Raw genomic sequence first — 18,527 nt, forward strand, 5'->3', positions numbered from 1 at the left:
ATCGTCATAAATACTTTATGGTTCCTGTCGCTAGTGAAAAACTGCCTTTCAATCACCGTGGACAACTAAACTGATACCAGCCGGCTGCGTTCTTCTTCGTGTGCTGTATTTTGGGAGGCTCAACACCACATTCTCCCATGTATCCCTGCGGTTCCACGTGACCGTTGGCAGCCAATAGCATTCCTTATGATTCCTGGGGTACCATTCAAAAAATGATGGCGACACCCATACAAGGGACAAAAAAAAACGTCATTTTCACTGCATAGAAACCAATGGCTTCGCTTCGTCCATATTTTTTTTTACAGTCTATGAAACCAACCACTGCTCTCATCTTGCGCTTTGCCATGTGCAAAATGTTACATAATCTTCAATTATAAATTGTAAATCTATACGTGTGTGAGTCAGACTATTGCTTTCTCCTGTCAGGGTTATGAGAACCACTGGTCTGTATGTCTATGAGTACCGGTAGATGCCCAAGAAAGCCTTTGGCTTGTTTCAATTGATCCTTTACATTGCCAAAGCACATTGCAATGCAAATAATCGATTGTAGGGAAACTATGTATTTTTGCCTCGTATTTAGCAATTTTAAGAGAGAAAATTAAAAAGAGGGGTTTAATTACTTTTACATTCCATATAGCTACTCTTGGTCTATGGATAAATGTGTGTAATCTCTGTGTTCATGTCAAGGTGCAGGTTTGTCCATATGTGTTGAAATATAATGTCCATGTATTTGCTAGAGAATCACAGTGTTTACTTATTTATATCCATAATAATAGATTTTTCCCTTAAAAACATTTACTATGACACATTTCACATAGTTACTATATTGATAGTCATTGAATCATATCGTATCGCCATGAATGAACCAATGTCGTCCATGTATCGTATCGTCAACCATGCATCAGGATGCGTATCGTATCGTTGTTCAAATGCATCGTTACACCCCTACTTGGTACAGTGGACAGGCGTTTAGGAAGTGTAGCTCATCTCTCTCTCTCTCTCAGGGTCTGTTCTCAGAGAACAAGGAGAAGCTGATCAACAACGCCATCCTGGCTCTGCTGTCCCAGGAGGCGGAGCTTGCGGGGCCCAACGCCGAGCTGGAGAGCCAGTTCCAGGCGGTCCGGCGCCTGGTGGCGTCCAAGGCAGGCTTCCAGGCCTTCACACAGCTGCCCAAGTGAGTGGGGAACCCAAACCGACCCGCTCTGCCACGCATGGAATATGTGTGATTATACAGTAGCACTAGAGCAGGGGTCTTCAACGTTTTCAGTCCAAGGACCCTCTCTCTAGGGGTCTGGGAATGCCGGTTGAAAATGGTTAAATCTGTCTGATGGGTCCAGGGACGGACTGGGACTAAAATTCAGCCCTGGCATCTTGACTAGACCAGCCCCCACAACCAGCGCGCGCGCAGATACTCTACCGACTCGTCGGGTCGAGGGCAGCACATATAAATACACAATTAAGCTTTTAATACCACAACTTTTACACCACCAACAAGCGGAGTATGAACATGATTAGTGCCAAAATGTGTCAGAACTTTGGCAAGTTAGCTAATGAATGGAAAATAAGCATATTGATCTGAGAATTGGACAAACAAGTTGTATTGCATTGTTCAATATGCAGTAGGCTATAGGCTACTGTATATTATATACTAGAGCATGACACAGACACCAAACTGAGACTGCACGCAGAACTCTGCAAATCTATACTCCGCACCCAACGGAAAACAACAAACAATGCTTGCAGGGCAGAATTACGACGATACCCACTCATTATAAAAGTAAAAAAGAGAGCACTTAAATTCTATAATCACCTAAAATAAAGCAACCAGACACTCTCCATAACATAGCCCTCACCATAGTGAAACTGTACCTTTTCCTATGCAAACTTCAAATAGTCTTCAATCAATCAATCAGGAATAGATAGCACCTTAACTCTACAGCCGCACTGAGGCGCTCCAACACAAGTGCATCAGTTATTTTAGTTGTGCATACTAGCCTAGTATCCACCAAATGTTTCCTCAGCTCCCCTCAAGTGCAACCAGTCATTATACAGACAGCAATGTTAGCTTAGCTTAGCTAATGTGAATATTTTTTGTTTACAGTGAGAAAACACTACAAACATAATGTAATGTCCTCTTCAAAGCATAAAACACAGAATGCAGTGAGGCCTCAGTGTAAGAGGGAGATTGACACTAGAAACACAGCTGTTAACACAAAGCAATCTGTTGGACATTGAGTTTGATATGTCCATTCTAAACAACTGTTGCAGTGGGCCGCTAGGCTAGGGGGCCGCCCAGTGGCAAAAAAACATTTTTTTTTTGCCACTGGGCGGCCCCCTAGCCTAGCGGCCCACCTGGCATTTGCCCGGTATGCCAGATGGCCAGTCCGCCCCTGGATGGGTCTTACAAATATTTAACCAATGAAGAGTATTAACAAGAGATTGAGATTGAGACTAATGTAACGCAGATTTTCTAAATTCCATTTCCTGAAAAAGTAACGTATAAGGTTTCCACTTTCCACCAGACAGCGACGATACACAATAACTAGTGCTAATCTCTACAAGCAGTGCAGAGAAAATACAAGAAAATATTATTCAATATTTCAATATTTCCTGGTGTTAGTTATATCAAAGTCTACAGCAGGGGTCTTCAACAGGGGGTCCAGCACACCTGGGGGGTCCTCAGAGTTATCTTTGAGGACAGATCTTTCATTTAGTGATAGAACATTTTTTTGTTTCTCCTTTTTTTTTATATGGACCACTTAAACCCTCCATATTCTGAGAACTTCAGCTAAAAATAGCAGATCTCAAGCTATTTTCGGCAAAGAGCTTTGGTGTAGAGGGGGAAAAAGAGCAGACTAAGTACAGAGTGAAAGGTCAAGTTTATTAAAGTGATAGTTCACCTATCTTTGACATGAAGCTGTGTAAAATACTTGCCATTAAAATAGTGGTTACAAATGTATTAATTCATTACCAGAGTCCCGTGGTCAGAGTTCTGGTCAGTTTTAGATGAATATCAAGTAGTTCCGGTGATTTGGCAGGGGCTCATGGCCCAATCATTAAAAATAGATGAATCCACAAAACTAGCGTCATCTGTATTGTTGACCTATTTTTCTACCAAATAGACCAACTTTTGTTCAACTTTGACCCCTCTGTCACATGGTACTATTTTTTGTGTCCAGTATCACTACGCCGCTGCAACGTATTTCCCCAAAACAAGGTGCTTTGCAGTCAGCTGATCAGAACGAAACCTCGCTCTATATGGTAGAAATAGGCCAACAATACAAATGGCGCTAGTTTTGTGGATTAATCTATTTTCAATGATTGGGCCATGCCAAATGGCCCCCACCCCATTGGAACTACTTAATATTCATCTAAAACTGACCAGAACTCTGACCACGGGACTCTGGTAATCAATTAATACATTTTTAACCACTGTTTTAATGGCAAGTATTTCACACAGCTTTATGTCAAAAATAGGTGAACTATCACTAAGTATTGACGGTTCAAGTGGTTAAATATCTGAAAACACACATTGACATGAATCCAAAATACACTGATGATTGTGCTGTCAAACAATGAAACTATATGGAATCTATGAACAGGTTGTGGGGGTCCCTGCTTCATCCCTCTCTCAACTAAGGGGTCCTTGGCCTGAAAACGTTGAAGACCTCTGGTCTAGAGTATATCCATGTTTTGTGTATTACTATAGCCCCTTTTTCACTGACATGGCCCAACACCACACCACACCGCCCACTTGTGCCAGGTTTTCCACTACAAGGACCTGGGTAGAGTGGTGTGAAAGTGGTACTAAACAGGGTACTAAAAAGTATCCAATCTAGAGTAGGTCTGAGCTAGGCCAAACAGGGCCAGACACTTCATAATGACTGATCACTCACTGACTTTTCATTTAGACCACCAGGATATAGTTGTAATACATGATAATAGATTCTATTGTGTTATAATCACAGTTATAATCTCTTATAGTGTATTTTAATTATCATAGTAATACATTACTACTTTATATTGTATTATAATCACAGTTATAATCCATTATAGTGTATTATAATTAAAGGAGTAGTTCACCACTTTTCAACCCGTCTTCATATAATAGGTCCTCACTAATGTTCATAATAAAATAGCACAATTTTTTTCTATTCAGTCTGGGTCTCATAGGAGAGCTGTCAAATCCTTCTACCGGTGACATCATCGTTTGACAAAAAAAAAAATATATATATATTGTTGAAAAAAAATATTTAGATTTTCATTATCACGAGAACAATGGCTTCCACTTTAACATTGCAACTTTTTCAGGAATAGGAATAGGAATTTTATCATGAACATTAGTGAGGACCTATTATATGAAGATAGGTTGAAAAGTGGTGGAGTACCCCTTTAAGGATAGTTGTAATACATTTTAACAATTTATATTGTATTATAATCACATTTAAAAGTGTCAGTTTGTCTCTTACACAGTGTTGATTTTGTCGACTAAAACTATGACAACGTTTTCTTTGTCGACTGCGTTTTTTCACTGACAAAAACTAAATAAAAACTAAGCCGTGATGACTAAAACTAAGACTAAATATATTGACAATTTCGTCAACAAAATAAAAACCTGACTAAAACTTAAGGGAGGGACTTGTGGAGAAGAGTCATTTTATGTTTGGTTGCTCTCAGGTGTTGCGTGCTGAAAATAGCAGATCTACAAGCTCACAACGTGTCGCGCTGCGGCGCGCTGTGAGCTTGTAGATCGGCTGTTTTCAGCACACAACCAAGTGTAAAATCAGTCATTACGATGCCATCAAGGCCTGCCAAGATACATTTCAGTTGACTAAATCAACTCATAGATTTAGTCGCCTAAAAACATATGATATTTAGTCGACTAAAACTAGACTAAAACTAAAACTTTTCAGGTGACAAAATTATGACTAAAACTAAATGACATTTTAGTCAAAAGACTACGACTAAAACTAAATCAAAATGTGCTGTCAAAAACAACATTGCTCTTACTCAGGGGTCTTCAACAGGGGGTCCGCGACCCCTAGGGGGTCCGCGGAGGTACTACAGGGGGTCCGTGAAATTATTGCTTAAAAAAAAAAAAAAAAATCTAAAGATGTTTTTTTTTTTTTTTTTTTTTCACATTTATGTTAAAAAATAAATCATGATTCTATCCATTTTGAATAGCTTGAATACATGATTACTATGCAATTGACAGATTGTTGATATTATTGACATTGGTTCTCAGTTAATAAGTAGTAGGTCTATGTTTAGAAATGGTAGTGGTACGGCCCACCCTGCTCGCTGTAACTTGTTTAAAATAAAAAATATGTCGTAGCCCCGACCCCCCCACCCTACGAGGTGGTAGGGGGTCCCTGCTCCATCTCCCCATCAGTTTGGGGGTCCCCGGCCTGAAAACGTTGAAGACCCCTGCGGGCCTGGTACTTTTGTTGTAATGGAAAATGTCGATATTTGTATGTGGTGTGGTGTGGAGTGCTGTGGTGTCGTGTAGTGTGCAGTCGAAAAGGGGCTTATTCTTATGATCCCATTCACGTCCTGGTTGTGTGTGTGTGTGTGTGTGTGTTCTAGTCGGGGGACTTAAGGATATCTCACGCTAATCAGTCTAAAAGCGCGAAATTTTGCACAGATGTAGCTCAGGGCATGCTCTAATGATTTAGCTAAGGCGCCCGAGTCGGCGACCTTCGGGGTCGCCACAGCGGCCAAATCAAGTTGGGCTCCCATTGACTTTCTATACAGGAGGAAAATACCCAGAAAAACATATTTTTTCTGGGTATTTAAGGAGGATCTGAGGGGTCTAACTAGGGGTTTGTCATCATGCTGAATCCATTGCAACCATTTGTTTTGCACAAAAAACATTCCTTGTAAAGTCAATGGGAGCCCAACTCGATTTGGCCGCTGTGGCGACCCCGAAGGTCGCCGACTCGGGCACCCTAGCTAAATCATTAGAGCATACCCTGGGCTACATCTGTGCAAAATTTCGCGCTTTTAGACTAATTAGCGCGAGATTACCATGTCATCTCCCTTAGGCCCCCGACTATTCTTTGTGTGGAGCTCTGGTGGTTTTATGGTCTGGTTAACTCTCTGGTCTACTCTGTTATTCCAAGGTCTGCCCACGGCCCTGGGGTCACAGACGGAACGTAAATATGAACCATTGCATCCTCCTAGCCCACCCTGTGTGTGTGTGTGTGTGTGCGTGTGTGTGTGTGCGTCCGTGCGTGCGTCCGTGTGTGCGTCCGTGCGTGTGCGCGCGTGTGTGTCTGTGTCTCTCTTTGTTTGAACATCCCACAACCCTTCCACACCTGGCTGATCTGTCTGTCTGTCTGTGATCTGTCTGTCTGTCTGTCTTGTCAGTCTGTCTGCGTGTCTGTCTGTCTGTCTGGCAACTGCCCTCCCTTTCCCCTATCTTCATTCTTTGATGTGATGCTGACAGACAGACAGACAGACAGATCAGAAGAGGTCTGTGCTCACATCCACTAGGGGGCGCAACAGTTAATCAAACTGATCAATTTAAAGCAGCACTATGTCACTTTTTAATTCAGTGGGTGTGGGCCATGCATGCAAGTGCCTAAATGTGCTTTTTAGACACAAAAAGCCGGCAATGTCATTATTACTAACACTACCCTCCCCCATAAGTCACATCTGCCCGTGAAAGATCGCGGCGCATCTTGGGAATGGGCTTATTGTGTCTAAAAATACATATTTAGCCACTTGCACGCATGCCCCCACCCACTGAAAACAATGTAATTATAATCACTAAAACGATAGAAAGAAGTGAATGAAAATGTTTTAACACTCATATTTTCTTATCTCTAATTACAATCTAAAATATGAACCCTTGTTGTAAAACAACCAAAGTTGTCCAAGTTCACATTTTGAGCAATATCAATCGTCCTTCCATAAATGTATAGAGCCAGGGGGGTCCCTGCTAGGGACTTGACTGTATTAATATTTATACGGGAGACAGTGAGTTTCTACTTGGCATTATTTTGCCAAGGCAGGCACCAAGGCAGAACTTCCAGTCAAAGTGACAACTGGCCATGGACATTCTTGCAGAGATTCTTGGCTAATGAAGTCAAAGACGTTTGGTTGCCTTGTTATTTACCCCAAACTCTATAGTGCTGCTTTAATCAATTTATAAAACATAAAATATAAATTATTGAATCGCTTTTGGAGGACAAAATGGAACATTTGCATTATAATTAAAAATGTCATCGAATAGCGAAATAGCAGATTTACAAGCTCACAGCCGCATCGCTTTAAGATTTTTTCCTTTTTTTTTTTTTTGCGTCAATGCATTGATATGTAATGTTTTTCTCTTAACAAATTGTCAAAACAAAATGTTGCTTCTCGATTGTTTGATTAATCGATAAAATTGAAGCGCTAATAAAATAATCAACGGTTGCTGCCCTCTCTCTCCTTTCCTACTCTTTAACATGTCTCTCATATATTCTGGTCTCCATGCCTTAAGTTATTCCTTATCCTAAACTTCTTTGCCTTTTTTTTTTTACTATTTAGAAAAACTTGTAGATCAGCTATACCTCAAATAGCCGATCTACATCGACACGATGTGAGCTTGTAGATCAACTATTGAACTATTTCAAAATGTTTTTTCAAAATAGTACAAAATGGAAAAAGGTTTAGGGAGAAGGGGTAAGGCATGGACGAAAATGGAGTATTTGGAATCGTACATGAGTTCTTGGCAAACCCCGCCCACGAAAGCGTCTGATTGGCTGAACCGGAGCTAGGGAGCGCTCCTTTGTGTTCGCTTGGACCGCGCGGTGGTGCGGAAAGTCACGCGGAAGAAGATTTACTATTCTGTCCCCCAGTGTACATTATGTGACTCGGACGCACCTCCGTCATGGTCAATGGAAACAAGTGCTCCCGCCCAGAACTCATGTACGATTCCAAATCAAGCATCACTGAGATGTGTGAGAGGACTTGTATTTACTGTATTAATATTCCTCTTCTGAACCTGTGTGCTTAAGAATGAACTTCATCACTAAAAGCACCTTTGCATTCCCTCCCATTTTCACAAGTTATGAAAAAAAACAAAAACACATTTGGTTGTTTATCATTTGATGTGCTGTTTGAAATGAGACTCTCATTTAGAGAGATATATAGAGTGCTGTGGAAGTGGGCTATGGACAATAATAACTTCTATGTCTGAAATGCTCTGAATTATATTTGTATACTTTTGTAATTACATTCAAATATGAGGCCAGCCAATGCCTTGGAATTGTTTAGTGCCTCTGCTCTAGCCTTCTCATTATTGTTATTATATATTAATCGATATAAGTAATGCTTGGTCAACTGTGTGTGTGTGTGTGTGTGTGTGTGTGTGTGTGTGTGTGTGTGTGTGTGCGTGTGCGCGTGTGCGTGCGTGCGTGCGTGCGTGCGTGCGTGCGTGCGTGCGTGTGTGTGTGTGTGTGTTGCAGGTTCAGAGAGAAGCTTGGAGTGAAGACGGTCAAAGCTTTAAAGAGGAACCACAACGGAGTGACGCACGCGGCTGTGGACATGCTCTGTGCTCTGATGTGTGTAAGTGTCTCCTAGTCTCTGACTGATGTGTGTAAAGGTGTCTCCACACCAAACAGCCTACAGGAGACTCCTTCTGACTCTACACAGACTGCAAAGAACTGCAAAAAACTAAGCATTTTTTTTTATTTGTTTTGCCGACACCAACTGTAGTTACTGTATGGCAGTGGTGCCAGGTCTGCTCGTTATAAGCAACGTTGATCCTGCTTTCCTATGATGTTGCTAGTTGTGGGTTGCTTTTGTTTGTTTCTGAAGTGTAGTTGCTTATTTGGCCTTGCTTTCAACATTCTTTTAGAAAATAACTAATGTAATGGAGCTCAATAGGTGAAACTGGTCACTGCTTTTGGTCTTATTTTGATAGACCTTGTCGCTTATTTCACTCACAGAATCTGGCAACCGGAGGCACTCTGTGTTCTCCGTGCAGAGGAAAAAAATCACACCCGTGTGAACTGAGCGGTGGTTGTGTGTGTGTGTGTGTGTGTGTGTGCGCGTGTGTGTGTGCGTGTGTGTGTGTGAGAGAGAGATGCTCAGACTAGACTCAAGAGCACCCTCTCTGGTCACTGAGTGGTAGTTCAGGCTACATACACACATACATACATACATACATACATACACAGATACACGGATACATACACGGATACACACACGGCCATGCTATGGAGCGGTCTACCACCGCTCAAAAACAACAACATGGGCAGCTGCAGCACTATTACTAGCCTACTACTAGCTTTGCTTTGGATCAGATTGGAATATGAATTGAGAGTTGAGATTGAGAATATGGTATTTAGTTAAAATGTGCGACAGGAAAATGTCTCATTTAGGCTTTGTTTTCTGCAGCAAACTAATGTCCACTATACAGGAGTATCAAGACGCCTCAATTCTACCGACCGATTGCAAAAGACTGAGCAGGTTCAGTTTTCGATCGACGGGTTCCGACAGCCCTACCGACGGCAAGCACCTCTTGCAGACAAGTTGCCGAATGCTCCCGGTCGGCAGCAGACACTTTCCACCGCCGATTCGTGGCCGAATCGGTGCGATTAAAACCTTCCTTAACACATCGGACGGCCACGTGGTTGACGCCCACGTGGTTGCTGGTGCCCATGGCAACGCGTCATTTTACCTACCGGCGAGACTACTGGCGAGAAAAGTAATCCGAGTAAATGTAATAGCGAAAATCTTTTCTTTCAGTCAAGACCGTTTTTTATCATTTCTAAGCCACAGTGTTTGTGTTATGGCACGTAGAAGAGGCTGCCGTTTTGAGAAAAAAATGAAAAAAGGAAGAGAATCCGGAGAAAACAGCATTTTTGTGCAGCCGCTAAACAGGAAGTCAACGAGACACACAGCACGTCCGGGTGACGTAATTGCGCGCTGCATGTTGGGAAATGGAGTTTGTTTCATCACCGCGGTAGCCAATTGCAGTAGCTACAGTACAGTATAGTTTACTGTACAACGCGTCAAACGCGTTGTGGGCCTCCAACGACATCAAAGAAATTGACTTGTAGACACCACGTGGGCATCCGATGTGTTAAGGCTCGAGCCCCTGCCCTTTTATCCATCTGTAAAAAGTGTCCTCTCCAGACCATGAATGCAGTTTTTACTATGGTGAAGGAAATACAAATGTCCCCTCTTTCCATGCCATACCTGAAGGCAGCATTCAAGAGAATTGCCTTGTCCAAACTCTCCTGAACTTGAACGCAGCATCTTATGTTGAAAGAATTGCCCTCTCTGTGTAGGAAGCCATGCCGTTACGCCACATCTCAGGTATTCACTTGATTATGCTTAGTTCAGTGTGATATCACGCAAAAGAGCCGACCTCCAAGCTCACAACGCGTCGTGCTGTAAAAAAATATATAATGAAATCATTGCAGGCTACAATAAAACCAACGCGGGCAGACAGGGAAAACGACTTTAAATCACACATCGACACTCATTCCGTTAATTTCAACAGTATTGTTTTTAGACGGCGGCTGTTTTGCTTGTTTGGTTGTGTTCGTTTGTTTACCTCTCCTGAACTAACCTCGCCCACCAGGCTTTCTGGGGGAAAGCCTAGTGTTCGTTCACAACAGGCCGTTTGGTTTCCACCTAAAGCGCAGAAACCACTAGAAGAAGCAATGTCGCTTTGATTTGTTTCCCTCCGTTTGTTTCCCCAATCCCTATTAAAATGCTCCAGTAGCCTGGTGTAGTCTTGCCAGTCGCTAAAAGACTGGCAAGACTAAAAGATGCAAATACCAGAATAATTTTCCAAAAGCAAAACTACTCTGCATCAAGGAGTTTATTAGGTAGGCCCTAAAAGTATGTCCTTGAGCGCAGGGGAATTATTTTGGGTTAAAACTGAATCCGGTTTGGTAGTTCTGGCAAATTGTAGTCCTTTGAGAACTACAACATGACGTGTTGTGGTTTCCGCTCCAGACCGGTCACAACCCCGAAAAGTGAAGTGATCCCAGACTACTCCTGAACTCTCCCTCTCTCCTCCAGCCGATGCATGACGACTACGACCTGAGGCAGGACCCTAACCCTAACCCTGTATCTCTCTCTCTCTCTCCTTCTCCAGCCGATGCATGACGACTACGACCTGAGGCAGGAGCAGCTCAACAAAGCCTCTCTGCTCTCCTCCAAGAAGTTCCTGGAGAACCTCCTGGAGAAGTTCATCAGCAACGTGGTTGGTATCCCTGAGATAATGAAGAAGTTACCAGCACTCAAGGAATCTCCTTTGTAAAAAGCTTTTATTTACCTCACTGGACAGTGGAAAACGGACGCGTTTCAACCCTGTAGGTCTTCGTCCACGAAGACCTACAGGGTCGAAACGCGCCCGTGCTTATTAACTCATGGGATGCCCACGAGGTGTCTACACGCCAATCTCTTTGATGTATCTGGAGGCCCACGACGCGTTGACGTGTTTACTGTAATTACAGTATTAACTTTATATCTCACCGTTAGGTCGGGGCTACGCCTGGATGTAGCCCATTAGCCGCTAGTCGCTTCGAGTCGACGCTGAGAGCATCGCGCGGCTGTTTTTCTCCGTATACTCCAATGCATTTCCCCATCTTTAACGCCCTTTATCTCTGATGTTTGTTTTATGGCTAAAACTGTGGCGGGGTGCGGCAAAATGTCAAAATTTTGATCGGCAATGAACAGTTATGATCAACACTGGTCTATACAGTAAGTTACACAATAACATCCTGTCTGCGCTCATGTGACCAAGTGACGTCATGACGCATGCATTGACGCAGCAGGGCCGTATTCAATAGAATGGTGGTGGGCCTGGGCAGCGAGAGGGGATAAATGGGGCAATCCAGGGGCACCCGATGTGTTAAGGCTTTTGACAAAAAAGTCTGTTTTCTTTTCTAATTATAAAGCGTCCTTGGGTTTTTGAAAGGCATTATAAATGAAAGTTATTATTGATATAATTATTACATTTTTTGCGACTGTCAGGTCGCAGTTACTTTCAAAACCTCCTCCGGCTGTCCCGCCGTCAGTCAGTCAGTCCCTCCGTCAGTCCGTCACGTCACGTCACACTTTTGGCCCTACTCTTATCTCCGGCACCGTTGCTCCTATCCATGCCAAACTTTGCACACACACTCCTTGGCTGCCAAACCACAACCTCCGCCCCCGATTTCTCACATGCTCCTCTTCTAGCGCCACCATGAGGTTGCTTTTTGCAGACAACATACATGCGATTAGGGAGTCTTACTTATATTTGGTCGCATCATTCAGTAGCGTTTCATTTAACCTATTTAGGCCTAGAATTATTGAATGCTTTAACCAGTGAAAAATAGCAGATATACAAGCTCACAGCGCGGCACCGAGTGCCGCGCTGCGAGCTTGTAGATCTGCTATTTTTGAAAAGGTCGTGAAAATATGTGCAAATCTTTGAATATATGTATTTTCAAAGCGAACGTTTGTAACTCAAATTTTGCTTCTGGGTGGTCCCTGGAACTAAATATTTTGAGATGGGGGTCCGTGGCCAAATAAATATAATTTTGGGGGTCCTTCACACGAAAAGGTTTGAGCACCACTGATATAGTAGTCTCTCAAGAACAGACTAACTGAGCTCCAGTTGAAGTGAAAAGGACGTTTTCTTTGACGATGGCTGGCCAAATTGCTGACATAGTTTTTCCAAAAACCTTAGAAGGATTCAAAAGACACTTATAGAATTGGGTCAAAATTCAAATTTTCACGATTTTTCAAAAATAGCAGATATACAAGCTCGCAGCGCGGCACTCGTTGCCGCGCTGTGAGCTTGTATATCTGCTATTTTTTTATATTTAAAGCATAAAATATTGCGTCATATTGTGTTCAGGCCTAAATGGGTTAAAACTCTCTCTCTCTCTCTTTCTCTCCCCCCCCCCCCCCCACAGGACCATGGAACGGGTGCTCTGGTCATCAGCTCCTTGCTGGACTTCCTGACCTTTGCCCTGTGCGCTCCGTACAGCGAGACTACGGAGGGGCAGCAGTTTGACATGCTGCTGGAGATGGTGGCGTCTAACGGACGCACGCTGTTCAAGCTGTTCCAGGTCAGTCTCAATCTGATGAGCAGGGTTAGGGTTAGGGTCAGGGTCAGGGTTAGGGTCAGGGTCAGGGTTAGGGTCCGTACGGTGAGACCATGGAGGGGCAGCAGTTTGACATGCTGCTGGAGATGGTGGCGTCTAACGGACGCACGCTGTTCAAGCATCCAGGTCAGTCTCCAGGGACGTGCTGGCCGCTGGGAAAAGCGGGCCAACTCCCGAACGGTCGGTTCATTCCCAGCCGGTCCAGGCCGGCCATTAAGGAAAAAAAGTAGTGAAAACAGCAGATCTGCACCATGTACAGTAATTGGCCCACTGGCTTGTCACTTGTCATGATCTGAAATGGCAAATCTTTGAGTAGCAGCAGAGCTATAGAGAGAGATCTCTCTCTATAGCGCGCAATGAGGGCCTCTACAACTCTTTTTCCCGGGCTGAATCAGGGGCCCAGCACGTCCCTGTCAGTCTCGATCTTATAGTCAGAGAAACATAATAAAATCTGCAAACTAAATCGTTACCAAGAAATGTCTTCACCAATGTGTTTCTAAAGGTGTGCAATAATATGTACTAAAAGGTTGACATTCAACTCCCGGGGGAAACTTCATAAAAAAACGGATGAAAGTTTGTGTCCCATTAACTTTACTATACCGGAAAAAAAACACAGAAAATAAATCTGCTTTAAGTAGCATGTGAGGGGTCAAACTAGGGGTTTTTCATGATGCTGAATATTGCAAGCATTTGTTTTGCACAAAAAAACATTCTGTGGGCTACAAATGACCCCCACAAAATGGTGAAAAGTGATGACTCGTCACTAAACCATCGTTTTGTGGGGGTTTTTTTTAGCCCAAGGAATGTTTTTTGTGCAAAACAAATGCTTGCAATGGATTCAGCATAATGAAAACCCCCTAGTTTGACCCCTCACATGCTACTTAAAGCAGATGTATTTTTTACCGAAAGCTGCTCGAGGTGTCCGTCTGTCCGTCCGTCCGTCCGTCCGTCCGTCACACACGTCACACGTCACACTTTTGCCCTGCTCATATCTCCGCAACCGTTGCCCCGATCCATGCCAGATTTTGCACACACACTCCTTACCTGCCAAACTACAACCTCCAAGGACCCCCGGAGCTCCAGGGACCCCCAGCTCCCTCGGGGACCCCCAAGTGTAAAAAATGAGCACATGTGCAAAAATTACCAAATGACCACCCCAACGGGGCTGCTCACGGGGCATTCCCGGGGACCACCCACTCCTGGTGCTCCAGAACGGATGCAAAAGTGGTGGCGCCCCCAGTGGAGGACCCCCTGCCACTGCAGCTCACATAAAATGCCGTAACTCGGGCTAGGAGCGACCGGGAGAGCCGGGGCCGGTACCTATTCGTCCGCCTTGGCGGCGCGGAGACCCCACCCCTCATTTCTCACATGGCCCTCTAGCGCCACCATGAGGCCGATTCAGATTTTGCCCTAAAATCACGAAAATCACTACACAGTATGTCTACACTCATGTCATCAACATGGATCAGGAAGATTTTGGAAAAACACATTTTTGCTCTATTTGTGGAGATAAGTGACCTACGGTCGCTTATCTCCCGATTAGGGAGTCTTACTGGTATTATTTTACTGTATAGAAAGTCAATGGGACCCCAACCCTTTTCTAAATAAATGTAGTGGCTAACGTGCTTTTTGGGAAAAGTAGGTCCAGAGGAAACTTTATGCAAAATGTGGTACTTGTATCACAAACCGAACGATTCTTCCAGAAAATAGTATTAATTTCCCGCACTATAATGACCACGTGGATCAGAGATGTGTAGAATCATTGCGGAGGCTTTTTGTCCTGAGTTATTTTCAACGTCCCTCCTTGGCCGAGCATAAAACTGATGAATGGAAGCCACACTGACCTTTAGAAACGGGAGATGATCTGAGCTGACAGTTGATGTGTGAGTATGTATGTGTTGGGGCATTAACGACAAGTCAACTCAGTCGACTTCATTACACAAGTCGACTCCCACCAGAGAAAGTCGAAAGTCGAAGTTGAAGAAAAAAAAAAGTTCTATTGTGAAAATAGCAGATCTACATGCTCACAACGCCTCGCGTTCTGCTTCTATATATTTGACAATTTGGACAATGTTTAATTTGTCATTTTAGAGGTATTAAAAGGTCCTTAAATTGGCACTTTAGAAATGTGCAGATACCCTCTATACACTTAAACTTTATGTTGGTTTGTTTACTGTTGAGAGAGAAAACAATGTTGCACATTAAGTTAATCATCTGGGGACCGAGTCGACTTGCAAAAATCACAAGTTGTTAATGCCCTGTTATGTGTTGTTGTTTCTCCCTCCAGCATCCTTCCATGGCCATAGTGAAAGGAGCAGGCCTGGTGATGAAGGCAATCATTGAGGTAAGAGTTTGGTACAAACAGTAACAAACACCATACCATAAACCTCTAGAAGAGAATACCAGCAGTCACACAACTGTCTTTTAACCATGAAGACATGGAACACGTTATTATTACGCTGATCATTATTTAATGCTTTAACTATTTAAAAAAAATGCAGATCTACAAGCTTGCAGTGAGCTTGCGAGCACAGAGTGCTGTGCTGCAAGCTTGTAGATCTGCTAAGTCAAGAATATTTTTGACCTGGTTCTGTCTTCTAGACTAAAACACATGTTCATAGAAACATGAGTTTTTGAAAAACACATGTTTCTATGATCAGTGGTTATCAATCCTTTTCATGTGAAGGACCCCTAGAATTATTTGTATGTGGCCCGCTGACCCCCCGTCTCAAAATGTTTACTTTAACACATGGGCTGCTCAGGTTTATAACATTTCTAGCTGTTGCTGCTGCCACCATTCACTCACTCTTTATTTTGAAGAGCCTCGGAAGCTTTGTGCGTGTGCACCATAGAGTTATAATAAGAATAGAGAGGACACCAGATATCCCCGCCCGTCCACTTGCATTGAGTTGCTCACCCAGCGCATGAGGCGTTTTCACCCCTCCTTCCGGCTAGTAAAACCGTGATGTAGTGGGTCTACTGTGACGCATTTTTCGTCATAATTTGTGTTCATGGACGCGCTTCATGAACGAGCACTTCCGGTATGAACGCACGTCAATACAAAGAAGCCTAGACGCGCGTTCATGTGAGTAGACCCAACTGCAGTACCTCAAAACGGCCAACATGTCCTTTTGGTTTCAGGGCGCCCCCAGGGTTCTGGGGGCTTGGTGTGCACGTGGGTGTCCACTGACGATTGAGGAAGATAATCCCTTTATTTACAAAAGCTCGCAAAAATAAAATCCAAACCGCGGCCGACCATCGTGGTAAAGTGTCGCTGTGAAAACAATCAGATCTCTGCTTCCCTGGCATTCTTTTTACCTCATTCAGAGATAAAGCCCTTTTTATGTTTCAGAGTAGAATGGAACACAATGCAACCAGCGCATGCCTTTTTTTCCTCTCTCTCTCTCTCTCTCTCTCTGCTACGGGGTGACGTATGGACTCGGGTCATTCAGAGGGCAGGCAGCTGCACGTACAGTTAACCCTTCGTTGTCTCGTCTCTCGAGGCTCCTTGGGTGTTAAAAAAGATATATTCGCAAAAAAAGATTTGCAAAAAAACCCCAAAAAAACATGATTTTTCAAAAATAGCAGATCAGTGAGCTTGTATGATCTTGTACATCTGCTTGTGTATCAGCCTCGTATCGCACAACACTGATGAATGGCCCATTCCCACTGGGCCAGATAAGAGATAAACAAATCTCTTTCTCCAGATATGTTTCCATTCAAAGTGGATGGTAGATACAGATAAAAAAAATATCTACCACAGATAAAAGTATATGTGGCAAATATCTGTGGTAGATATTTTTTTTATCTGTATCTACCTTCCACTTTGAATGGAAAAAATATCTGGAGAAAGAGATTTTTTTTATCTCTTATCTGGCCCAGTAGGAATGGGCCTTATGACTGGACACCCGGTACCCCATAGACATAGAAAGGTAGACGCCTCCTTCGACTCTGATGCATGTGCATCGAGGGACTAAGGGAATCACGTGTGCATTGCTTCCACGTGCGTCACACATAGGGAAGTTGCTAGGCCAATCAGAGGTAGGTGGGGGCGGGTCTTTACGTACGCAGCCTGTAAGAACAGCTGAGCCGCGTAACATCGGAACTGGATCTGTTTTGAATTGAATTGTAGTCCTTGGATAAGTCCCGGAAAAGACACGCTTTGATTGACCAGTAGTCACTTTGACTGACAGCGTTCCCTTAGTTTTTTCCAGGAAGTCCGGACTAGAACTTTTGCACATCGCTCCAATGAACTGCAGAGGAGAACGAGGCATCTAGCTCTTTATATCTGTGTGTGCTCTCTCTCTCTCTCCAGGAAGGAGACAAGGAGATCGCCACTAAGATGCAGGAGCTGGCTCTCAGTGAAGGAGCTCTACCCAGACATCTACACACCTCCATGTTCACTATCAGTGCTGACCAGAGGATGCTCACCAACAGGTCTCTGTCTCATGCACGCACACACACACACACACACACACACACACACACACACACACACACACACACACACACACACACACACACACACACACACACACACACACACACACACACACACCATTATTGACCCAACAGTTTTGAAGATATGGCTTATAGAATGATGCCATGCTGAAATACTACTTTTGAGATATTCAAGTTCTAAATACATTTCTAACCTGCAAATGACCTGACGATCTCTCACATTAATTAAAAAAAGTCTTATTTACATGCAGAGTTAAGCTCTGGCGTTTAAGTGAAATGTAGCCTGAAATTTATGAAATGCTTTAGTGGCTTTATCACATTTTAGTGAGAAAAAAAAAAAAAGTATTTTCAGTCCCTGTCTAAAGCTGTACTTTCCGAGATGACTGGCTCTCAGTGAGATTGGGACACCTTTGTTGTAAAGGACAATGATAACGGCTAAATATAAAATACAATACCAGTTGGTATTATTGAAGAGGAAAAGTAATCGACAGATTATTTTATAGTTTATTTTTTGCACTTGCTTACATAAGAACGGTGCACTGACTACTGTACAGGCTTCCCACGGTCATGAAATTCCTGGAAATATTTTGGAATTAGAAAAATATTTTTCCAGTACTGGAAAAGTTTTGGAATTGATCAAGGGTCCGGGAAGGTCCTGGAAAAAATAGCTATGCATTGTCTTTGGTTATTGATTTTTTTAATACCTCTGAAATGACTAATTAACCCATTTAGACCTAATATAAGTCCGCCTGGAAAAAAGCCTTAAAAACCTATGGCCGATTGGAAAAATACCCCTAAAACCTGAGATTTTATGGAAAACTTCACAGAGGTGTCAACGTCTACTAAAACATTTATTTCTCAGCCTCTGTAGCAGCTAGAAACAAAATTTCAAAACTGTTTGATAGCTTACACCTTTGGCTTTCATGGGAAATTATTTGTCATGGTCCAGACCTTTATCATTTTTTA

At 43.2% G+C, this 18,527-nt stretch overlaps 1 protein-coding gene across 2 annotated transcripts in view; it reads left to right on the forward strand.

Moving 5' to 3' along the window:
• Positions 1 to 18,527, forward strand: part of dnajc13 (DnaJ heat shock protein family (Hsp40) member C13) — a 162,519-nt gene that overhangs the window by 66,625 nt on the left and 77,367 nt on the right. The window contains exons 12-18 of one of the 2 annotated variants that reach the window (XM_080752196.1): positions 1,005 to 1,174; positions 6,123 to 6,155; positions 8,454 to 8,553; positions 11,102 to 11,209; positions 12,909 to 13,064; positions 15,388 to 15,444; positions 17,416 to 17,537. In XM_080752196.1, the coding sequence (XP_080608322.1) occupies positions 1,005 to 1,174; positions 6,123 to 6,155; positions 8,454 to 8,553; positions 11,102 to 11,209; positions 12,909 to 13,064; positions 15,388 to 15,444; positions 17,416 to 17,537 (746 nt within the window). The remainder of the gene's footprint in view (positions 1 to 1,004; positions 1,175 to 6,122; positions 6,156 to 8,453; positions 8,554 to 11,101; positions 11,210 to 12,908; positions 13,065 to 15,387; positions 15,445 to 17,415; positions 17,538 to 18,527) is intronic. The other variant, XM_080752197.1, reaches the window with a different exon arrangement.

Source organism: Nannobrachium achirus (assembly GCF_963921795.1).
Source record: "Nannobrachium achirus genome assembly, chromosome: 21".
NCBI classification, from domain to species: Eukaryota; Metazoa; Chordata; class Actinopteri; order Myctophiformes; family Myctophidae; genus Nannobrachium; species Nannobrachium achirus.